Here is an 18,045-nt window from a genome sequence, read left to right on the forward strand (position 1 = left end):
TAAAGTGTACCTGTCATTACGGAAAAACTTTTGACATATCATAGAGACATGTCCAAAAATTTGATCAGTCCGGGTCTGAGTGCGTCTGAGGAAGAAGACGCGCTGCACAAAGACACTTTGTTGGAAACGTTCCTGTGCTGTACCTGGTCATGTACATAAACTGGACCTCTGTCAGACTCTCCCTCCTTTATGTCTATGTGATGTCTACTCTAATGTTAGGTAATGTACTTTTTAATTCACTGCAAAATTGCTCAATGAAGGATTAGTAAACATGCTGCCCATAGAAGTCTATGGAGAGTTAAGTGAAGGTGAAGTAAGCGGCCAGAGAGAGACAGAGACTTAGCTGCAGCATCTACTAAGGGGGACATTTATTAAGTCCGACCTTTTTTACGCCGGACTTATAAATGTCCCTGCATCTCCGGAGCAACGGAGATTTATGTAGAGGCGGACTGCCTCTACATAAATCCCGTGCGCATCGGTGCGCACAGCCGAAAACCTTCGCCACCTGAAAGGTGGAGTAGGTTTTCGGCGTATCTTTCAGTTTAAAAAATGATGAATCGCGTGGACTATGTGTCTGCGCCCCCCCCCCCCGTCCCGCCCCCTCCCCGCCCCCCCGGCGTACGCGGCGGAAAGTGGTGATTTGCAAATATTTTATTCGCAAAACGGCCATTTGCGAATAAAATAATGCGCAAATCGCCACTTTCCGCCGAAAATACACAAACCGCCTCTTGATACATGTCGCCCTAAGTCACCACAGCGCTGAATCTGGAGCCAAGTTGGCCATTGCTGCTCTGTAGTGTCTTCTATGCTGCTACTTCTGAGGGATGACGAAGGTGGATTTTTTAATCTGCCAAAACAGTGCGATCAGCAGACGACATCACCACTTTATGCATATTCACAGAAGACTCTGACAGATGCACTGAGGGTCCGGGGAACTCCACCAGTGCACCAAAGGATTGAATATATTATACATATATATATACCAGCCGTTAAATATCTCCCATTGTTGCCACTCCCCTGCTACCAAGCTTCTTTAGATTACCACTTGGGGAGTAGCCATGTCAGAGTACCTTGGATACTCAGTGTAGGACGATGTCCTTGCTGGACCACCTCAGTGTTCGTCTTGTTCTCACCTGTTTCCTTTCAGGTCTGATAACAGATCCAGTGATGTGACCTCTTACATTTCGTAAGGTAATGCTGGGTTTACACGTAGCGATAATTGGCCCGATCGTACGATTAACGATGTTGAAGTAAAGATTTTTTTTAATAACTATCAGCGTTTAGACGGAACAATATATCGTACGGAAAAATTGTTTTGCGATCACTTAAGCCTATCTCGCAGATAGGTTAAATCGGTGAACGACTGTTTACACGGAACGTACTGCGAATTTTTTGCGAACGCCGATTTAAGAACATGTTGTAAGATCAAAATGACTGATTTCTCGCTCGTCGTTTGATCGTTCGCTGCATTTACACGTACGATTATTGTTCAAATTTGATCGTTATCGTGCAAATTCGAACCCTAATCGTTCCGTGTAAAGGCAGCATAAAGCAGATTTGCTTGCATCCTGTTATTTGTACACATAGCAACCAATCATGGCCTACATACACTTACCCCTTAGGCCATTCCCATGCAGTTAGTAGTTGAAACAACGGCCTGGAGCTCTGTCAGGAGCCCTGCCCCACCCCCTTCACACAGATCCGCCCTTTCCATTCATTATCTTTAGAAGGAGCGGGACAGCTTGGCGCAATGGGATCGGGGCAGTGCTTCTAACTGTGTTCCGGGCTGTGGATTATATTACTAACTGCATGGGAACGGCACCAAGGAGGAAGGTAGGAGACACCTCTTCCTCCTCGGCGCCCCGTGCGCATTAGGGGGCTATGACCAGGCTAGATTAGTCTAACCTGCTGATAGTTTTCCTTTAAAATGGCATTTTCTTTTTTAATTGTAATTCACAGATATTTTTTTTTCTGATTTACAATATATTATACATTGTAATAATCCAGGAGGAAAAATAGTTGACGATATGTATGTATCACTGAGGCTACTGGATTCAGCGATAAAAAGAAATGTTAGAAAAGTGGTTCCCGAGTATCAATTGGTTGCAGAGTGGTTTATTTTAAGGGATTGTCCAGCAGAATTTTTTTTTCTTTCAAATCAACTGGTGTCAGAAAGTTATATAGATTTGTAGTTTACGGACATACTAATGACACTAATGCCTCTTGGCTGCATTTAAAACTGCATTTAATATTGCCACATGTACCACGTCCAGGTCCCCTGGCCCACATGAGTCCCTACACTATATCAACACTCAGCGACCGCCAACCCCGCAAAGCAAGCGACAACAGCGGAGGGGGCGCCCAAATGGCCCTGCAACCCCAATGTCGAGGCATTAGTGTTAGCCATAGGTATGAGGTGCAGCAGCTCCTCTCTCTCCATGTCCGTCTCTAGATTTGTAATTTACTTATATTTAAAAATCTCAAGTCTTCCCATACTTATCAGCTGCTGTATGTCCTGCAGGAAGTGTTGTTTTATTTACATTCAGACACAGGACTCTCTGCTGAAATCTTTGGCCCTGTCCAGAGCAGGAGAGGTTTTCTATGGGGATTTGCTACTGCTCTGGACAGTTCCTGTCTCGGACAGAGGTGGCAGCAGACAGCACTGTGTCTGAATGTGAATAAAACAACACTTCCTGCAGGATACAGCAGCTGATAAGTATGGGAAGACAAGATTTTTAAATAGAAGTAAATTACAAATCTATATAACTATCTGACACCAGTTGATTTGAAAGAAAAAAAAGTTTTCACTGAACAACTCCTTTAACTAGAATTTGGGTGCAGGAGTTAAGAGTGACCTGAGAGCTCCTTCCAGGGCCTTACCTGCTTAGATAAGATAGGGGCTAACAAGCTGATCCCTGCGGACCTGAATACCAGGACCTCCACCAGTCCTGAGAATCGTTCAGCAATGAATGAGCGCTGAGCGCTGAGTGCACCTGCATGGCCACCATGGTCAGTGCTCCATTGGTTTTCTGTGGGGCTGCTGAATGCTTCAGAACATTAGAACAAATAAAAGTGCCAGGCTCAGTAGCCAAACGGGCTGCTGGTAGACCAAAGATTGGTGGCCGTTCTTTATTGCTGAGAATGAAATTCTGTTTGTGGAGAGCAAAAATAAGAAGGCAAAGTTCACTAGTTACATGTCCATGTTTATCTCTAGTTGATAAGTTTGCTGATAAACTCCTTAACCCTTTGAGGACCACGCCCAAAATGTCCCAGTGGACTGCGCAAATTAAAATTTTTGTGTTTTCGTTTTTTCCTTCTCTCCTAAGAACTCTAGCTCATGTAAGGGCTTTTTACAGGAATAGTTGTACTGTGTAATGGCGTCTTTCATTCTACCATAACTTGTATGATGGAAACCCAAAAATATCATTTATGAAGATACAGTATAAATAGGTAAAAAAGAATGCAATATGGTAACTTTTGGGGGGTTCCTGTGTCTACGTAATGCACTTTATGGTAAAAGCGACATGATATCATTATTCTATAGCAGGGCCGTTTCTAGGGCCGGGCGAGAAGGGCCACCGCACGGGGCGCCCACAGCTAGGGGGCGCCCTGCGGTACCCGACAGTACTCGGACCGCAGCCCCTGCATCCTCAGGACTGGCCCGGGGATCTGGAATCTAAGTTCCAGATCCCCTGGCCAGAGCGACCTTTAGCTGTGCGTACGCAGGCACAGCTAAACGAAACAGCAGCCGGGGCAGAGACAGAGAGGCTTCCCGTGCAGACGGCCTCTATATGACAGGTGGCTGCCTGCACCGGAAGCCAGTAGAGAATGGGACTCACCAAGAAGAGGAGCTGGAGGCTGCAGGGGGAGAGGTGAGTATCTGATGGGGGCTATGAGGAGGAGGTGGTGGGAATCCTGCACAGAGGGAGCCCCAGATATGTCCCGATAAGCACGCCCCCCCCCCCGCGACAAGCCCCGCCCCCGGCACCAATGTTCACAGTTTACCCAGCACTCCCAGCATCCTGTATGTCAGTGTAATGGAGGTCACACAGCTCTACTAGCATCCTGTATGTCAGTGTAATGGAGGTCATCCAGCTTTCCCAGCATCCTGTATGTCAGTGTAATGGAGGTCATCCAGCTTTCCCAGCATCCTGTATGTCAGTGTAATGGAGGTCATCCAGCTTTCCCAGCATCCTGTATGTCAGTGTAATGGAGGTCACCCAGCTTTCCCAGCATCCTGTATGTCAATGTAATGGAGGTCACACAGCTTTCCCAGCATCCTGTATGTCAGTGTAATGGAGGTCACCCACCTTTCCCAGCATCCTGCATGTCAGTGTAATGGAGGTCACACCATGCAGACTTTGCTGCACCAAACAGCAGAATTACTGCAGTTTGGGACCATATAGGTGGGAAAAGGGAAGGAAGTTTCTGCAAGTGAACAAAAGGGGGGGGGGGGGGGGGCGCTTTTATCTAGATTCGCCCTGTTACCAAAATGACCTAGAAACTGCCCTGTTCTATAGGTCAGTCCGAACACAACCATATGCAGGTTACACAGATTCTCTAATGTTATATATATATTTTTTTATGAAATCCTTTTTTTGCAATTAATTATTAATAAAATGGGCCTATTGTGACGCTTATAACGGTTTTATTTTTTCACCTATGGGGCTGTATTAGGCGTCATTTCTTTCCGCCGTGATATCTAGTTTTTATTAATACCATATTTGTGAAGATCGTACATTTTGATCACGTTTTATTTTTTTAAATATTTAATGTAACAAAAAATCGGTAATCCTGGCGTTTTTTTCCTTTTCGTTTATGCCGTTCGCCGTTAGTGATGACGATTGTTATATTTTAATAGATCAGACAATTATGCACGCTACGGTATATTATATGTTTATTTTTATATGTTTTATTTATATAGGGGGAAAGGGGGGTGATTTAAACTTTAAATTTACATACAATTATTAGAATATGAACACTGATCATTGCTATGCCAGAGGCATAGCATTGATCAGTGTGATAGGCGCTCTGCTTATTAAGCCTGCCTGTGGCAGACTTAATCATCAGAGCACTGATTGGACCGCAAGGAGGAAGGTGAGAGACCTCCGGTGGTCCATTAAAACGACTGGGACCCCCGCAGTCACACTGTGGGGTCCCGATCAGTAAGTGACAGGGGACTGCCTGCACTTAAAATGGGGTTAATGACACGCTGCAGTGCGATCGCTGCAGCCTGTCATTAACCTCCTATGATTCATAGCCCAGGACGTACCGTTACGCCCAGGGTCGTCTAGGGATAGTGACCCATGACATACCGGTATGTCCAGGGTCGATGAGGGGATAAAAAAGAGTGTTGAAAAGCATATCGCAAACCTCTGCTGGTCTTCTACTGATCAAGCAGAAAAAGCTTAGGCCCCATGCACATGTCAGGAAATAATGATCAGGAAGTCTTTCAGAAGGCTTCAGGAAATAGTGTTTCCTGACTGTAAAAACGGACACACATACTTACCCTCAGCGCAGTTCTCCAGCTTGTCTCCTAGGCCGGTGTACCGGAACCCTGGGGAGAGATCGGCCTCTTGTGGCTGGAGACATTGCTGCCTCCAGCCAGAATGCCAGCAGGGCCAGGTGCAGCAACCGGTGGTACTTGCCTGGGTGCTAGCGCTTGCCTCGGCTGGCTAGTAGCACATCCAGAATTCCGTCCACTTTCCTGATGCGTCTCTAGAGCTGTTTGGAATTCCGGATGTGCTTCCATAGGATTCTATGGGGCATCTGTGCTGGATCTGGGACAAAAATAGGTCAGGAAATTATAGATCCTGTCCTATTTACCGACATGGACACCTTTCAGGAAAAATCTTGAAGGGTGTCCGCGCCTAATAGAACCCTATAGGTCTGAAAATTTTCCTGATAAGAAATCCAGATACGTTTACCGGATGTGTGCATGGGGCCTTATCCTGAGGGAAAGTATCAAGTCAGCTGCTGCACCAGGCTAACAGTATAGACCATTTAATTCACCTTTGTCCAACACACATTCTACATAGTTACAACTCAAAGCGTTACTGTCATGTCATAAGTTACTCATAGCAAAGGGTCTCCCTTTTTTTTGGCTTGAGGTGACCGGTGTAAACAAGCAATAAGTCAAAAAATTTTGTGGAAAACATGTGGAGCATAGGAGGGTTGATAAAACCTTCCCCCCCATGCCTCCATTTCTTCCCTAACAATCTTGCTGTTGGCGGAATTATCTGGGGAGGAATGGTGGCTTGGTTCCCACTGCGTTCATAACGCATTTTGAATGCATATGTGGAAACACCGCCTTACTGTTCCTGCTCTGTTCTGTAGGCATCATAGTGATGTTAGATTGACGTACCAGTGGCTGATACTTTTCGCAGCAAGGCCCTGAGCTCTATGGTATTGTCATTATCATTATCTTGCTGAAACTATTGCCTTAGCACAGATGGCATCAAAAGGGCATGAGATTCACTAACCAGAGGCTGTCTGTCTATATGTAGTTAAATAATGATGATGACCCCACGTAACTTAGTATCAACCTCTAGTAAGTCAGCCTAATACCCTTTAGATGCAAATAAAACAGCAGGGGCCAGAAGCAATAAGGAATAAATGTGAACAGATGATGATGGGCAGTCAATCAGCTGTGTCACTTCTACGGAGCTGTGCAGAACGGCCATCATCATTATCTAAATTCTGTTTCTAATACAAGACAGCCTTAGGGCGGTATAACATGGCCTGAATTGCCAAATAAGCGAGCGTCGATCTGCTAGATCGGCGATCGCTTACTGAGCCTTTTACACGGCTCAAAAATTGTGAAGCAAGGGCTGTATATATATTGCCATGTCCGTGAAGCCCTTGCCAGATGTAAAAATAATAAACTTTATACATACCTGTCCATGCTCCCGGTGTTCTTCTAGCTTCTGCCCAGTCCCTGCAGGCTCCGCCAGAACTTCTGAGCCAGTCTCTGGAGTGACAAGCCAGTCACGGGCTGCAGCACTGTCCCATGGCAAATTCAGCATGTGGGAACATAAAGGGTTTTGGACCCTGTTCGGACACAATCCAAGAAATGGCAATGGACACATCACTTCAAGTGAAGTGAATTGCTGTCTCCATTGCTATTTCTTCTTCATCAAGTATGTCTGAGGGGGGAGGATGCATCCCCAGAAACACGTTGGAAGTGTACTGTCCCTCGTAGCAATCCGTAGTAGCTCAATGTTCGCAGTACAGAAGGCCAGAGCTATAGTACGTAGCAGTTTATTGTATTTTTTTTACAAATGCGGCCCTCCAGTATAGTTCATAGCAAAATATTTCACAGCTGCATTCATCCCTGTTAGAAGTATACTGTGTCGCCATCGCAGGGAAATAAGGAGCTTTGCTGCTGTGGGAATTAGCCTTGAAGCTTCGGGAAGCTGGATGTTACATACATAATCATGATGTTGTGTAATTGCTGGCCTGTCATGTCATGTAGACCTATGTTCTTATTCGCCTTTCCTTATGTGTCAATTCCAGCATAGAATTAATGGAGCTGTGCCATCATGACAAGATTCCGTAGAAGAACATGCATCACCTTAGCAGTTTTTCTTTTCATTGTGTGCTCTATTATGATGGGCTTGAAGTCACTGAGACCTGAAACAGCCACTTTTGGAAACCCTTTTGGCCTTGGCCTTTTACCAGAACTTCAGAAAGTCACTGTTTTTGATAAAAATTCTTGGGTTAAAATGAACAACCAAGAGCACACCAAAGAGGATAAGGATAGAATAACGTTACCCAAACCTGCTGACCTGGACGTTGAGTTCCCTGCTCCAAATTATGATTTTCATGTTTTTTATTATACCTGGTATGGAAATCCCCAGTTTGATGGGAAATATATTCACTGGAACCATGACCAACTGAGACATTGGGATGCCAAGATCGCCAACAATTACCCAACTGGAAAACACAAGCCTCCTGAGGACATTGGAGCGAATTTCTATCCAGAACTCGGCTTGTACAGTTCCAAGGACCCTTCTATTCTTGAAGCCCACATGAAGCAACTCCGATCAGCTGCTATAGGTGAGCTAAATGGTATATTATGGTATATTATTGTATTATGTTCTTGCTTTGTCAGACTTTTGCTATTGTCATGTTTATAAAGACCTAGCGACATAGGGTTGTTCTGCACTTTGGTGTGTGTTCATTTACATGAATAGGAAGCTGATTTTTTTTTTCTACGTTTTTATTCCCTACAATCGGGTTATTAATAGTGTGAGTTCAGCTAGATGTTTATTTTCACCGTTGTGCATTTTAGCAGTTGTTCACCTTGAATATAGCAAGAACGGTATACTGTATGTAACAAGGACAATAGATTGGTTAGATTTGTGAATAGGTGCTTAGAACCTCTCTGTGCCTTTTTATGTACAGGCATATTATACTATGTTGTCTTATTTATGTGCCTGCATTTTATACTATGTATATGTGTTACATTACTTGTTTAAAGGGAAACTGCTCAAAATGGAAGTTTGCCATTGAAGTTTATCTAATATCTAATATAAGGGACAATGATTGAAAGATTGAACACTTTTTACGGGACAATCACACGTTCCGTGAATACGGGCCGTGCATGGAAGATGTACTACGAACCAGATTCACAGACCTCTCGGTATCGTATATCATTATGATCCCGGGTGTTACAAAACAGTTAAAATATTCACACTACTGTACTGATACAGCCGTTCGGAATGTGTGAATGCCCCCGAAGGCTGTGTTTCCAAATTTGCATTCTTTTATTCCGTGTGAACTGTCTTTTAGGGCTTATTCCCACGTTCCGTGAAACACAGACGTCACGGACAAGGAAGCCCAGTAGTGGAGTCTTTCCCCGCATGGCATCATATATCAAAGTGTTGAGATATTTGAGGTAGTATAATGACACAGCTGCTTCATTACAGTGCCGTGAATATTCAAACATTTTCCCGGCATCATATTGATACATGATATCGTGCAGGGAAAGACCCCATTACAGGGCTTCCCTGTAATGTCAGTGTTTTACGGAACATGGTAATAAGGGCCACGCGGACACCATTTGTAAATTCCGCCTCTTTTACACAGTTTCCTTGAAGCCCTGTAATGGGGTTGTACCAGGGCTAGTTTTGAACTAGTTTTGGCTGGAGTCTGAAAAAAATGTACCGACTCCGACTCCAGCTTTAAAAAAAAATCTTTAAAAAATGTAGAATTGAATTTTGATATGCATTTTTGCTCATGAATATATATTATGAGCATCATTCTAATAGGACACTGGCCCTATTACACAAGGGTGGTCATGGAAAGTTTATTTCTGAGCTGGAAGAGTCCATTGTGTGGGGGGAGATCTGTGCTGTTCTCTTCCTGGATGCTGGATGATTGTATATGAGCAGCAGTGTAATATGAAGATATCCTGTGTAATATAGAGGAGGAGGAGAAGACATAAGTAGTGTAGCAGTAACCTCTGTCCTCAATGTGGTGTTTTCTCTCTAGGAGAAGATTGTGTGTTTTTTATCAGAGTTCTATGGCTGCAGCTGTGTGTGTGTGTGCTATGACTGCACCAGGCTGTGTGTGTATGCTATGGCTGCAGCAGGCTGTGTGTGTGCTATGGCTGCAGAAAGCTGTGTGTATGTGTGCTATGGCCGCAGCAAGTCGTGTGTGTGTGGTGTGTGCTATGGCTGCAGCAAGCTGTGTGTGTATGCTATAGCTGCAGTAGGCTCTGTGTGTGTGTGTGTGTGTGTGTGTGTGTGTGTGTGTGTGTGTGTGTGTGTGCTATTGCGTGCCCCCACAGTGACCTTCTATATCACTGTGTGACCTCTCTATATCACTATGTGTGACCCCTCACTATATCACTATGGCTGACCCCTCTCTATATCACTATGGCTGACCTCTATATTACAGGTATATGGCATTGTTAGCAGTGTTTCTTTAAAGGAGACCTGTCACCCCCCGCGCCGGGGTGACAGGCTCCCGACCCCCAGATAGATCCCATTATACTTACCTCATGTCGCTGAGTCCCGGAGCCGGTCCCGGGACGGAGATATCCCGGTGAGAAGCCGGCGCGCGCGCTGTGGGGAGAGGTTCGGCGTCCATAGAGAATGAATGGAGCCGTGCGCGCGCAGCAGAGATGAGTCCGGCTCCATTCATTCTCTATGGACGCTGGACTCATCTCCACAGCGCGCACGCCTGCTTCTCACCGGGATATCTCCGTCCCGGGACCGGCTCCGGCAGCAGGACTTAGCGACATGAGGTAAGTATAAGGGGATCTATCTGGGGGTCGGGAGCCTGTCACCCCGGCGCGGGGGGTGACAGGTCCTCTTTAAGTATGGGGATTATTTAGTTAGAAACATAGAAGACTGTCAGCAGGAAAAGACCACCTGCTTCATCTAGTCTAGTTGTGAGTGGTTCAGGACATGGAGGCTGGAGACTGGCTGCATCCACTGCACACATAGGAGAATCTGCTTTATATACAGTATTCCTTTATTCCCTCAGAAGTCGCCCCAGGATCATGTAGGACATTAGGGAGAAGCTGCTGAGCCAGTGTGATAAATAACTCCCCTGGTATATGACTGGCCATTTATGAAGGAGCAGGAGTCGGGATTCGGAGTCGGTCCTGATAAAATTCAGGAGTCTGAGTTGGAGTCGGAGCTGCGGCTTACTGACTGCACAGCCCTGTTATGTATGAAATGGAAAATGTTTGAATATTCGTGGCACTGTAATGAAGCAGCTGTGTCATTCTGCCTCTTTTACTTACCATAAGGCCACTGAGAGAGGTATCGGAATTATAATACAATTACTACATGGAGGTATTACCGTTAGCAAGCTCTCAAGCTACATGAATGAAGTTTAGTTATTGTGGGACACTGGTTCAGATTTCTCATGGCGCTAGTTTACAGGAACATTTCTGCAAATTCCAAATAAACAGCAAAGAATCGTAACATGAACGGCCATAGAACTCATTCCACGTTGCAACATGAAAGGCCAGCAAGTGAATGGGTGACACTAAACTCATTTTAGACCATGTATTATCTTTCTGCATTGCGGTCTACAGTCACTGGCGCTTTCTATCATTGGAACAGTATGAGAGATTTTCAGGGCAATTGAACAATGTAAGGACTTCTATTTCAACTGTGTGAAGTTATAAAGTGCCACTGTAAGTGTAATTGGGATATATTGTTAAAATTAAGAGTTCAATGATCCATGAGGGATGATCTGTGAGAAGAATACTTGGATGAAATACAAGATTTGGGCTTTGTCCACAGCCCTATATAGCATGTCGGTTCCCTGTTTCTGATATTCACTCCCAAAATGAAGGATAGTACGAAACATAAGTTTCTGTTACATTGTAGAATTTTTCTTATCACAAAAGTCAAGATTTTTTGTATACGTCTATTCTCCCTTTATAAATATTAAATCGTGGGGGTGCTAAGAAAAAAGAACATTGTCCGACATGTTATATAATGTGGGGTAGTGAAAAGATTTTATTGCAAGAAGGTTAAATTCCTTGCAGCCAAAAATCTTATTATTAGATCTTTACCCTTTGACACATGAAATAGTCTGGTTGCTATCTGTGAAGCAGCAGTAGTTTAAAGTGTCACTGTCGTTATAACTTTCAAGTCTAAACTAACAGTAGATGTGATATAAAGCGCGTTTGCAATTTACATTCTTTTTTATTTTATTTTTTATCATGCTCTAAAAAAAAGTTATACTTACTTGTATCTAGGTCCAGTCTCCTGAAGGCAGCTTTTTAGTCTTGTGCTGGTTGTAAAAAATAAACTTAATGCAGTAAGTCTCGGCCAGTACAGAGAGTCACGGCTCAATGTGTCTATCAATCACATGACTGCCTTCTCTGTGAGAGCAGATGACCTGGAAACATAGGACCTCCTGTGTTTAGACTCTGCACAGGACACAGGAAGTCCCGTGTTTCCCAGGTCATCTTCACTCAGAGAAGGTAGTGATGTGATTGATGGAAACATTGAGCCGTGACGCTCTGTACTGGCCGGGACTTCATGTATTTAGTCTTTTTTTTTTTCTTTTTACAACTAGCACAAGACTAGAAAGCTTCCCTCAGGAGACTGGACCTGGCTGGATACAAGTAAGTATAACTTTGTTTTAAAGCATGATAACTGAAAAAAAAAACTACTAAAAATAATGAATGTAAATTGCAAGCTGTTGATTTAGATTTTAGAAAGTTGTAACGACAGTGACACTTTAATAAACTTAGACACACCTTTGTCTCAAATAGCAACCTCTACTGTACCTTCTTAGGGTCCTTTTATGTGGGCCAATTATCACTACTATACATTCTAAGGATTGCTCAATTAACCAATAGGCAGCGATTGGGCGTGTGGAGGGGCCAGGACGGCAATCGGGCATGCGGGGATTTAAGGGGGCAGGGGCTGTAAGCTGCGGGCGGCGCCGCAGGGGTTAAAGGGGCCGGGTCCCATGCAGGCAGCTGATCCACTGCGTGTATGGGACCCATTGAGCTTCACAGTACAGGATCCGCAGCTGATTTCGCTGCAAACTTGCAGCATGAAAGTCCGCTGCGGATCCTGTAGGTATGAACGCACCCTTAGAATAGTACACTGTGTTTTTTTTAAACCTAACACTTTTTTTAACCTTTCATTTACAGGAGTGATCTCCCTGTCGTGGTATCCACCAGAAATGAGTGATGACGCCGGCATCCCATCCGATCATTTAGTACCCACTATTTTAGACATTGCTCATAAGTATAGCATAAAGGTAAGTATAAAAAAGGTGCTGCTGTGACTACTGGGGGAGTGGGATTGAGTTAGTCCTCAGGGGAGTGGGATTGAGTTAGTCCTCAGTTAGTGCCGTTATCAGTCGTTATTATTACATGCCAGAATTTTCCAAACTGCAGCCGCAAAGTTAGAACCGCACAGGTTTATGATGTTGCATTGTCCGGTTCAGAAAAAATAATAAACAACCTTAGGGTACCATTTCTCCCTCGCCTCCACTGTTGAATGAGAAGGCATGATTCATCAGCTATAGAATAGTTGCTGCAGAGTCCTGTGACGCTGTGGTTTACGTCTCTCCAGCTGACTGTTGTTTGTATTGCACACAGTGATCTCGGGCCTGCAGTCAGCTGTGCGCAGTGATTGACAGCTCTTTCTGCATAGCAACTCAGGCAAAGAATTGTCAAAGACCGTGTGTAGGCAGGGGAAGCGAGACGCATGCAATCTCTAGAACTCTTGGCATTCAGACAGCTTTTCACATACGAATGAATAATAACCTAGAAAACGATCAGCATCTCCTCTTCTTTGCTGATCTAGTAATGGAGACCAGGTGGTACTATAATACATTGACAATATTATGAAGTCTGTAAATGCATCTGAAATTTGCTGAAGAAGGTCAGAAGAGGTGATCTAGTTGATGAGGGGGACCCCTCTGAGGCTTCTCCTGCAGGTATCTTTAGGTAGTCCATCATTTGATCAGTACTGGGTTGTAGATTCAAACGATCGCTGGACTAGAAGGGGTGATATGTGGCCAATAACCACTATTTAATGATGATTGTTTGTCGGCTGATCTCTGGCCCTTTTTTACATGGGCCGATTATTCGGAATTGCCTGATAGTTGACCTGTGTAAAAGGGGCCATTATGCATATAGTGTATGCATCTTAGTGATTAAAATAGAACTAAGGATGTATTTTACTCCCTAGATGTGGTTTACACTGCACGTTATTGAGGCGGAAGCGAGCGCCGACCTGTGAGGTCAGCATTCGTTTTCCCCTTGTTCCAGGCTTGTTACCTGTGTTATGACACGGACAGACAGTGAGTGAGGAGGGGCTGGAGGGGGCCGCAGAGCTCAACGGGAACGGCTGCCTGGACGATCCTTTGATCATGCGAGTGGCCCATTGAAGTCACAGAGCAACGAGCAGCAGACCGTCGCTATCATGATCGGGTGATTTTCAACATGTTAAGAGATCACGATCAGCCTATTATGGTCTTTTAAAGAGGATGGACCATCAGGTACATCCTCTTTAATATGACCCACGGATAGAACAGCGCCGTCACAGGGAAGCCAGGTACCGGGCCAGAGCTGAAGCACAGGAGGCGGGCCCCCAGTGGGAGCAAACCCCTGCCCCTCTATGACGCCGATCCATTGATTCTAATGGAGCTGCGTCATAGAGGAGAGGGAAATCCCTTCCACTGGGGGCGGGCCGGCCCGCCTCCTGTGTTTCAGCTCCGGCCCGATACCCGTGCATAGAACAGCGCCGTACACAGGAACCAGACCGCGGTTCAAAATATAGACCGTGACAGCGCCGTTCTATCCGCGGGTCATATTAAAGAGGATGTACCTAATGGTACATCCTCTTTAACATCTCCTATTACACCAAACGATTATCGCCCTGAACAGCCAGTAATCGGCCAAGTATGGTCAATAATCATTTAGGGCAACAGGGCTTTTAGTTGAGAAACCCCCTCCAATCGTTAGTTTTTCTGGACAACCCCTTTAATCTTTACACGTGAAATTTGCATTACCACTTTAAATCTAGAACAAAAATTGTTTGTTTCTCCCTTTATATTAACCATTGCTTGTGTTTTAATAAAAATTTATTTTTTAGATTACCTTTCACATTGAGCCCTACAGAAATCGAGATGACCGCAGTTTACATAATGATGTAATATATATTGTGGACAAGTAAGTTTTATTGAGCTTTGATTTTGTCCTCTTTGCAGTCATTTTATATGTGTATTTTATGTAATAAATCCGTCAGCCAGCAGATTTCCCACCATGTATCTGCATGCAGCATATTACAGTAGCACAATGTCAATGGGATTTGTAGAAATCTTGTTTACACACTATTTGGTGTTAGAAACACTGCAAGTTTATCGTGGATTTGCTCTGAAAATGTCCCCAGCTGTTATTTTCAATTACAGGTTTTTTTTATTCATTCCACAATAAGGCTATGTTCACACACTGTATAACAATGGCCGTTGCTTAGCAACAGCCGTCGTTAAACTGGCTGAACACCGGCCGGTGTTAGTATGTTCCTGCAGCCGTCAGAGCTGTTTTGATTAAAAACAGCGTCCGTTCTTTTAAAAAATGCTACGTTGAGTGAACATAGCCTAACATAATCTGCAGCTGCAAATCCACAAAAAATTCTGCACAATTAGGTGTTAATTTTCTGCTGCTTATTTTTAATGCAAAAATTATGCAGATTTTTGGCAGCATGCCAAGTGTGAATATACCCTAAAGCTTCTACCAACTAGATCATAAGGTTATATTCAGTTGTTATGAAATTGTGGCAGATTTACAGTCTGGATGCCTCATCCGAAAAAATGGAGCATAGTACAGTACAACTCGAATCTATATTTTGTGAAGATATAGGTTGCTTATTTATTGCGACATTTTGCGGCAGATTTCTCCCTTTTGCAATACGATGGGTGAAATCCTTTGCAAAATCTACATGTATTACATGTGAATTTTTTCCACAGATTCACTAAAGATTTACCTCGTATTTGCAGTATAATCCATGGTGGAAACAATATTTTATGTCTGAATGAAGCCTAATAGAATTTTGTACTGCAGATTGACATATTCTATTAGCATTGTTTTGTTAGCAGCGGTAAAATATACCATATTTAGAAAAACACCCAGAAACAACACCACACTTGTGCTTAGTTTGGGTGTGGTTTTGCAGCTCTATTTTATTGAAGAGAATAGAGCTGGGTTGTACAGTGCACGCTGGGGCGGAATAAGCACGTGTCATTATATATTCTGCCTCTCCGTTAAACCTGTACATCTTAGATAATTATAAATATATGAATAGCTAATACTTACATTAGATACTATGTGATAATAAGCAGGAGGTATTAAAGGGAACCAATCAGTATGCAAACACAAAAAAAAAAAAAAAGCAACAGCTCACCGCAATGGCAAGATACAGACCCACTACAGACATGAAAATAATTAAAATCAGCCCCCCCCCCCCCCCCCCAACTGCCCAAAAAAACTTCCATAAAAATAATGAGGCTCTTGGTTATCACTTGGAAATGGTATAAACTGCCCCACCACGTTACGGTGGCCTCATGCTCGGGGCAGTCTTACACTGTACTATGACCTCTCCATGGCATGAAATACGCCTATGCTCTGGGCACGCAAGATCCATCTTATACCGGCAAGAGTAATTACACCACCTGGGTGGTAGGCGTATTTCATGCCACGGAAAGGCCATAGTACAGTGTAGGACTGTCCTGGTATGAGGCCACCGTAACGCGGTGGGGCAGTTTATACCATTTTCAAGTGGTAACCAAGAGCTTCATTATTTTTATGGAAGTTTTTTTTGGCAGTTGGGGGGGGCTGCTTTTAACTATTTTCATGTCTGTAGTGGGTCTGTATCTTGCCTTTGCGGTGAGCTGTTGCATTTTTCTGTGTTTTTTTGTGTTTGCAACTTCAGCCATAGCAACGTGCTTCTGCCTAGTGTGAATGGTGTTTTAGGAGAGCTGACCAAATTTGTCTTTTTTTCTGTGAACCAATCAGTATGACTGTGCTGATATGGTTCCAAGCAGCACAGTATAGATCTACTGTGCTGCTCGCAGAGCATACCAGCCATGGATGCTGATGTGGGGGAAAAGAATGTTTTAGCACACTTGGAGAGGGACAGCAATTAGTCATCTGGGCAAGAAGCCGTCCGTGACTAGTCACGGCTCTTTGCCTGTCAGCACACAGTGTGGGGGGGATGAGTGACAGGCAGAGAGGCCACTAATGGGTCTCTCTGTCTGACACACTAAACTAGAGGGGGACTGCACAACCTACCAGGGTGCTACCTAGGGCATACTAAAACAAGTGTCACAAACCCCAGAAAAGAAAGGAGTATGCCAAACTAGAAAAGGAGCACACCCAAAAATGAAAATGATGAATCTTTATTTGACAAACATAATTAGTATCAAAATATAGCAACCAGACTAGAATCCCCATACATGATTAAAAACAATTAAAAACCACCCAAAACAACATAGGAGGACTATACAAAGAAACTCCCGGGCCTACATCCCAAATGCAAATTCATGTCGTACCTTCCCTGTCCAATAAATGCCTAAATACAAAATAAATCACCAGTTAATATAAGTTGCTATGCTTTAAAGCGACTCTGTACCCACAATCTGACCCCCCAAACCACTTGTACTGTCAGATAGCTGCTTTTAATCCAAGATCTGTCCCGCGGTCCGTTTGGCAGGTGATGCAGTTATTGTCATAAAAAATGTAATTTTAAAATTGCAGTTCCGTGCCCTACTGGCGTATCTGTGCCCTAACTTTGCACCACCCCTCCATCCCTCCTCCCCGCCCTCCTCATCATTAGGAATGCTCCAGGCAGATTGCCTATTATTCACCACCTGTGTTACCACAGCACATGTGCTGGATCATTAAGACACCTGTGCAATGTTCAAACAGAAGTAAATGTTTCAGTGGCATTCCTAATGATGAAGAGGGTGGGGAGGAAGGACGGAGGGGTGGTGCAAAGTTAGGGCACAGATACGCCCGTAGGACACAGGGCTGCAATAACTGCATCACCTGCCGAACGGACCGCAGGACAGATCTTGGATTAAAAGCAGCTATCCGAAGGTACAAGTGGTTTGGGGGGGGAGGGTCAGATTGTGGGTACAGAGTCACTTTAATGTGCAACGTGAATAAATATCTATTACAAATCAAAAAGAAATAAGTATGTTGTGTATCAAGTAAATAATCAAATACAACGGATAAGAGGAGGTAAAGAACTCATATCGCCATGTTCACAGGGAAGGGAGAGGAAGTGGGGTGACCCATAATGCCCTACGTGTTACATTCCTCAGGAACGTGTTACATTCCCCTCTGACGAAGTTCCTGGTGGACGTAACGCGTAGGGCAATCATGCTAATTGGTTCCCTTTTAAGCCATTAGTAAGCCATCCACTCCAGCGGCCTATGCACAGCAAACATCACACCCATTACTAAATGAAAACCTAAACATCAGAGTATATTACAAACATAGATAAGTCTCCCAAATTTAATGTTCTTGCTGTGCAGGCAGCTTCCTGTATC

At 44.1% G+C, this 18,045-nt stretch overlaps 1 protein-coding gene across 1 annotated transcript in view; it reads left to right on the top strand.

Annotated features, from left to right (window-relative positions):
* Nucleotides 1-18,045, top strand: part of MANEA (mannosidase endo-alpha) — a 28,083-nt gene that overhangs the window by 4,877 nt on the left and 5,161 nt on the right. Inside the window, exons 2-4 of the mRNA XM_069974755.1 lie at nucleotides 7,516-8,058; nucleotides 12,635-12,744; nucleotides 14,589-14,665. Of these exons, the coding sequence (XP_069830856.1) occupies nucleotides 7,542-8,058; nucleotides 12,635-12,744; nucleotides 14,589-14,665 (704 nt within the window). The 5' untranslated portion in view covers nucleotides 7,516-7,541. The remainder of the gene's footprint in view (nucleotides 1-7,515; nucleotides 8,059-12,634; nucleotides 12,745-14,588; nucleotides 14,666-18,045) is intronic.

This window comes from Dendropsophus ebraccatus, chromosome 6 (assembly GCF_027789765.1).
Source record: "Dendropsophus ebraccatus isolate aDenEbr1 chromosome 6, aDenEbr1.pat, whole genome shotgun sequence".
Taxonomy (NCBI): Eukaryota; Metazoa; Chordata; class Amphibia; order Anura; family Hylidae; genus Dendropsophus; species Dendropsophus ebraccatus.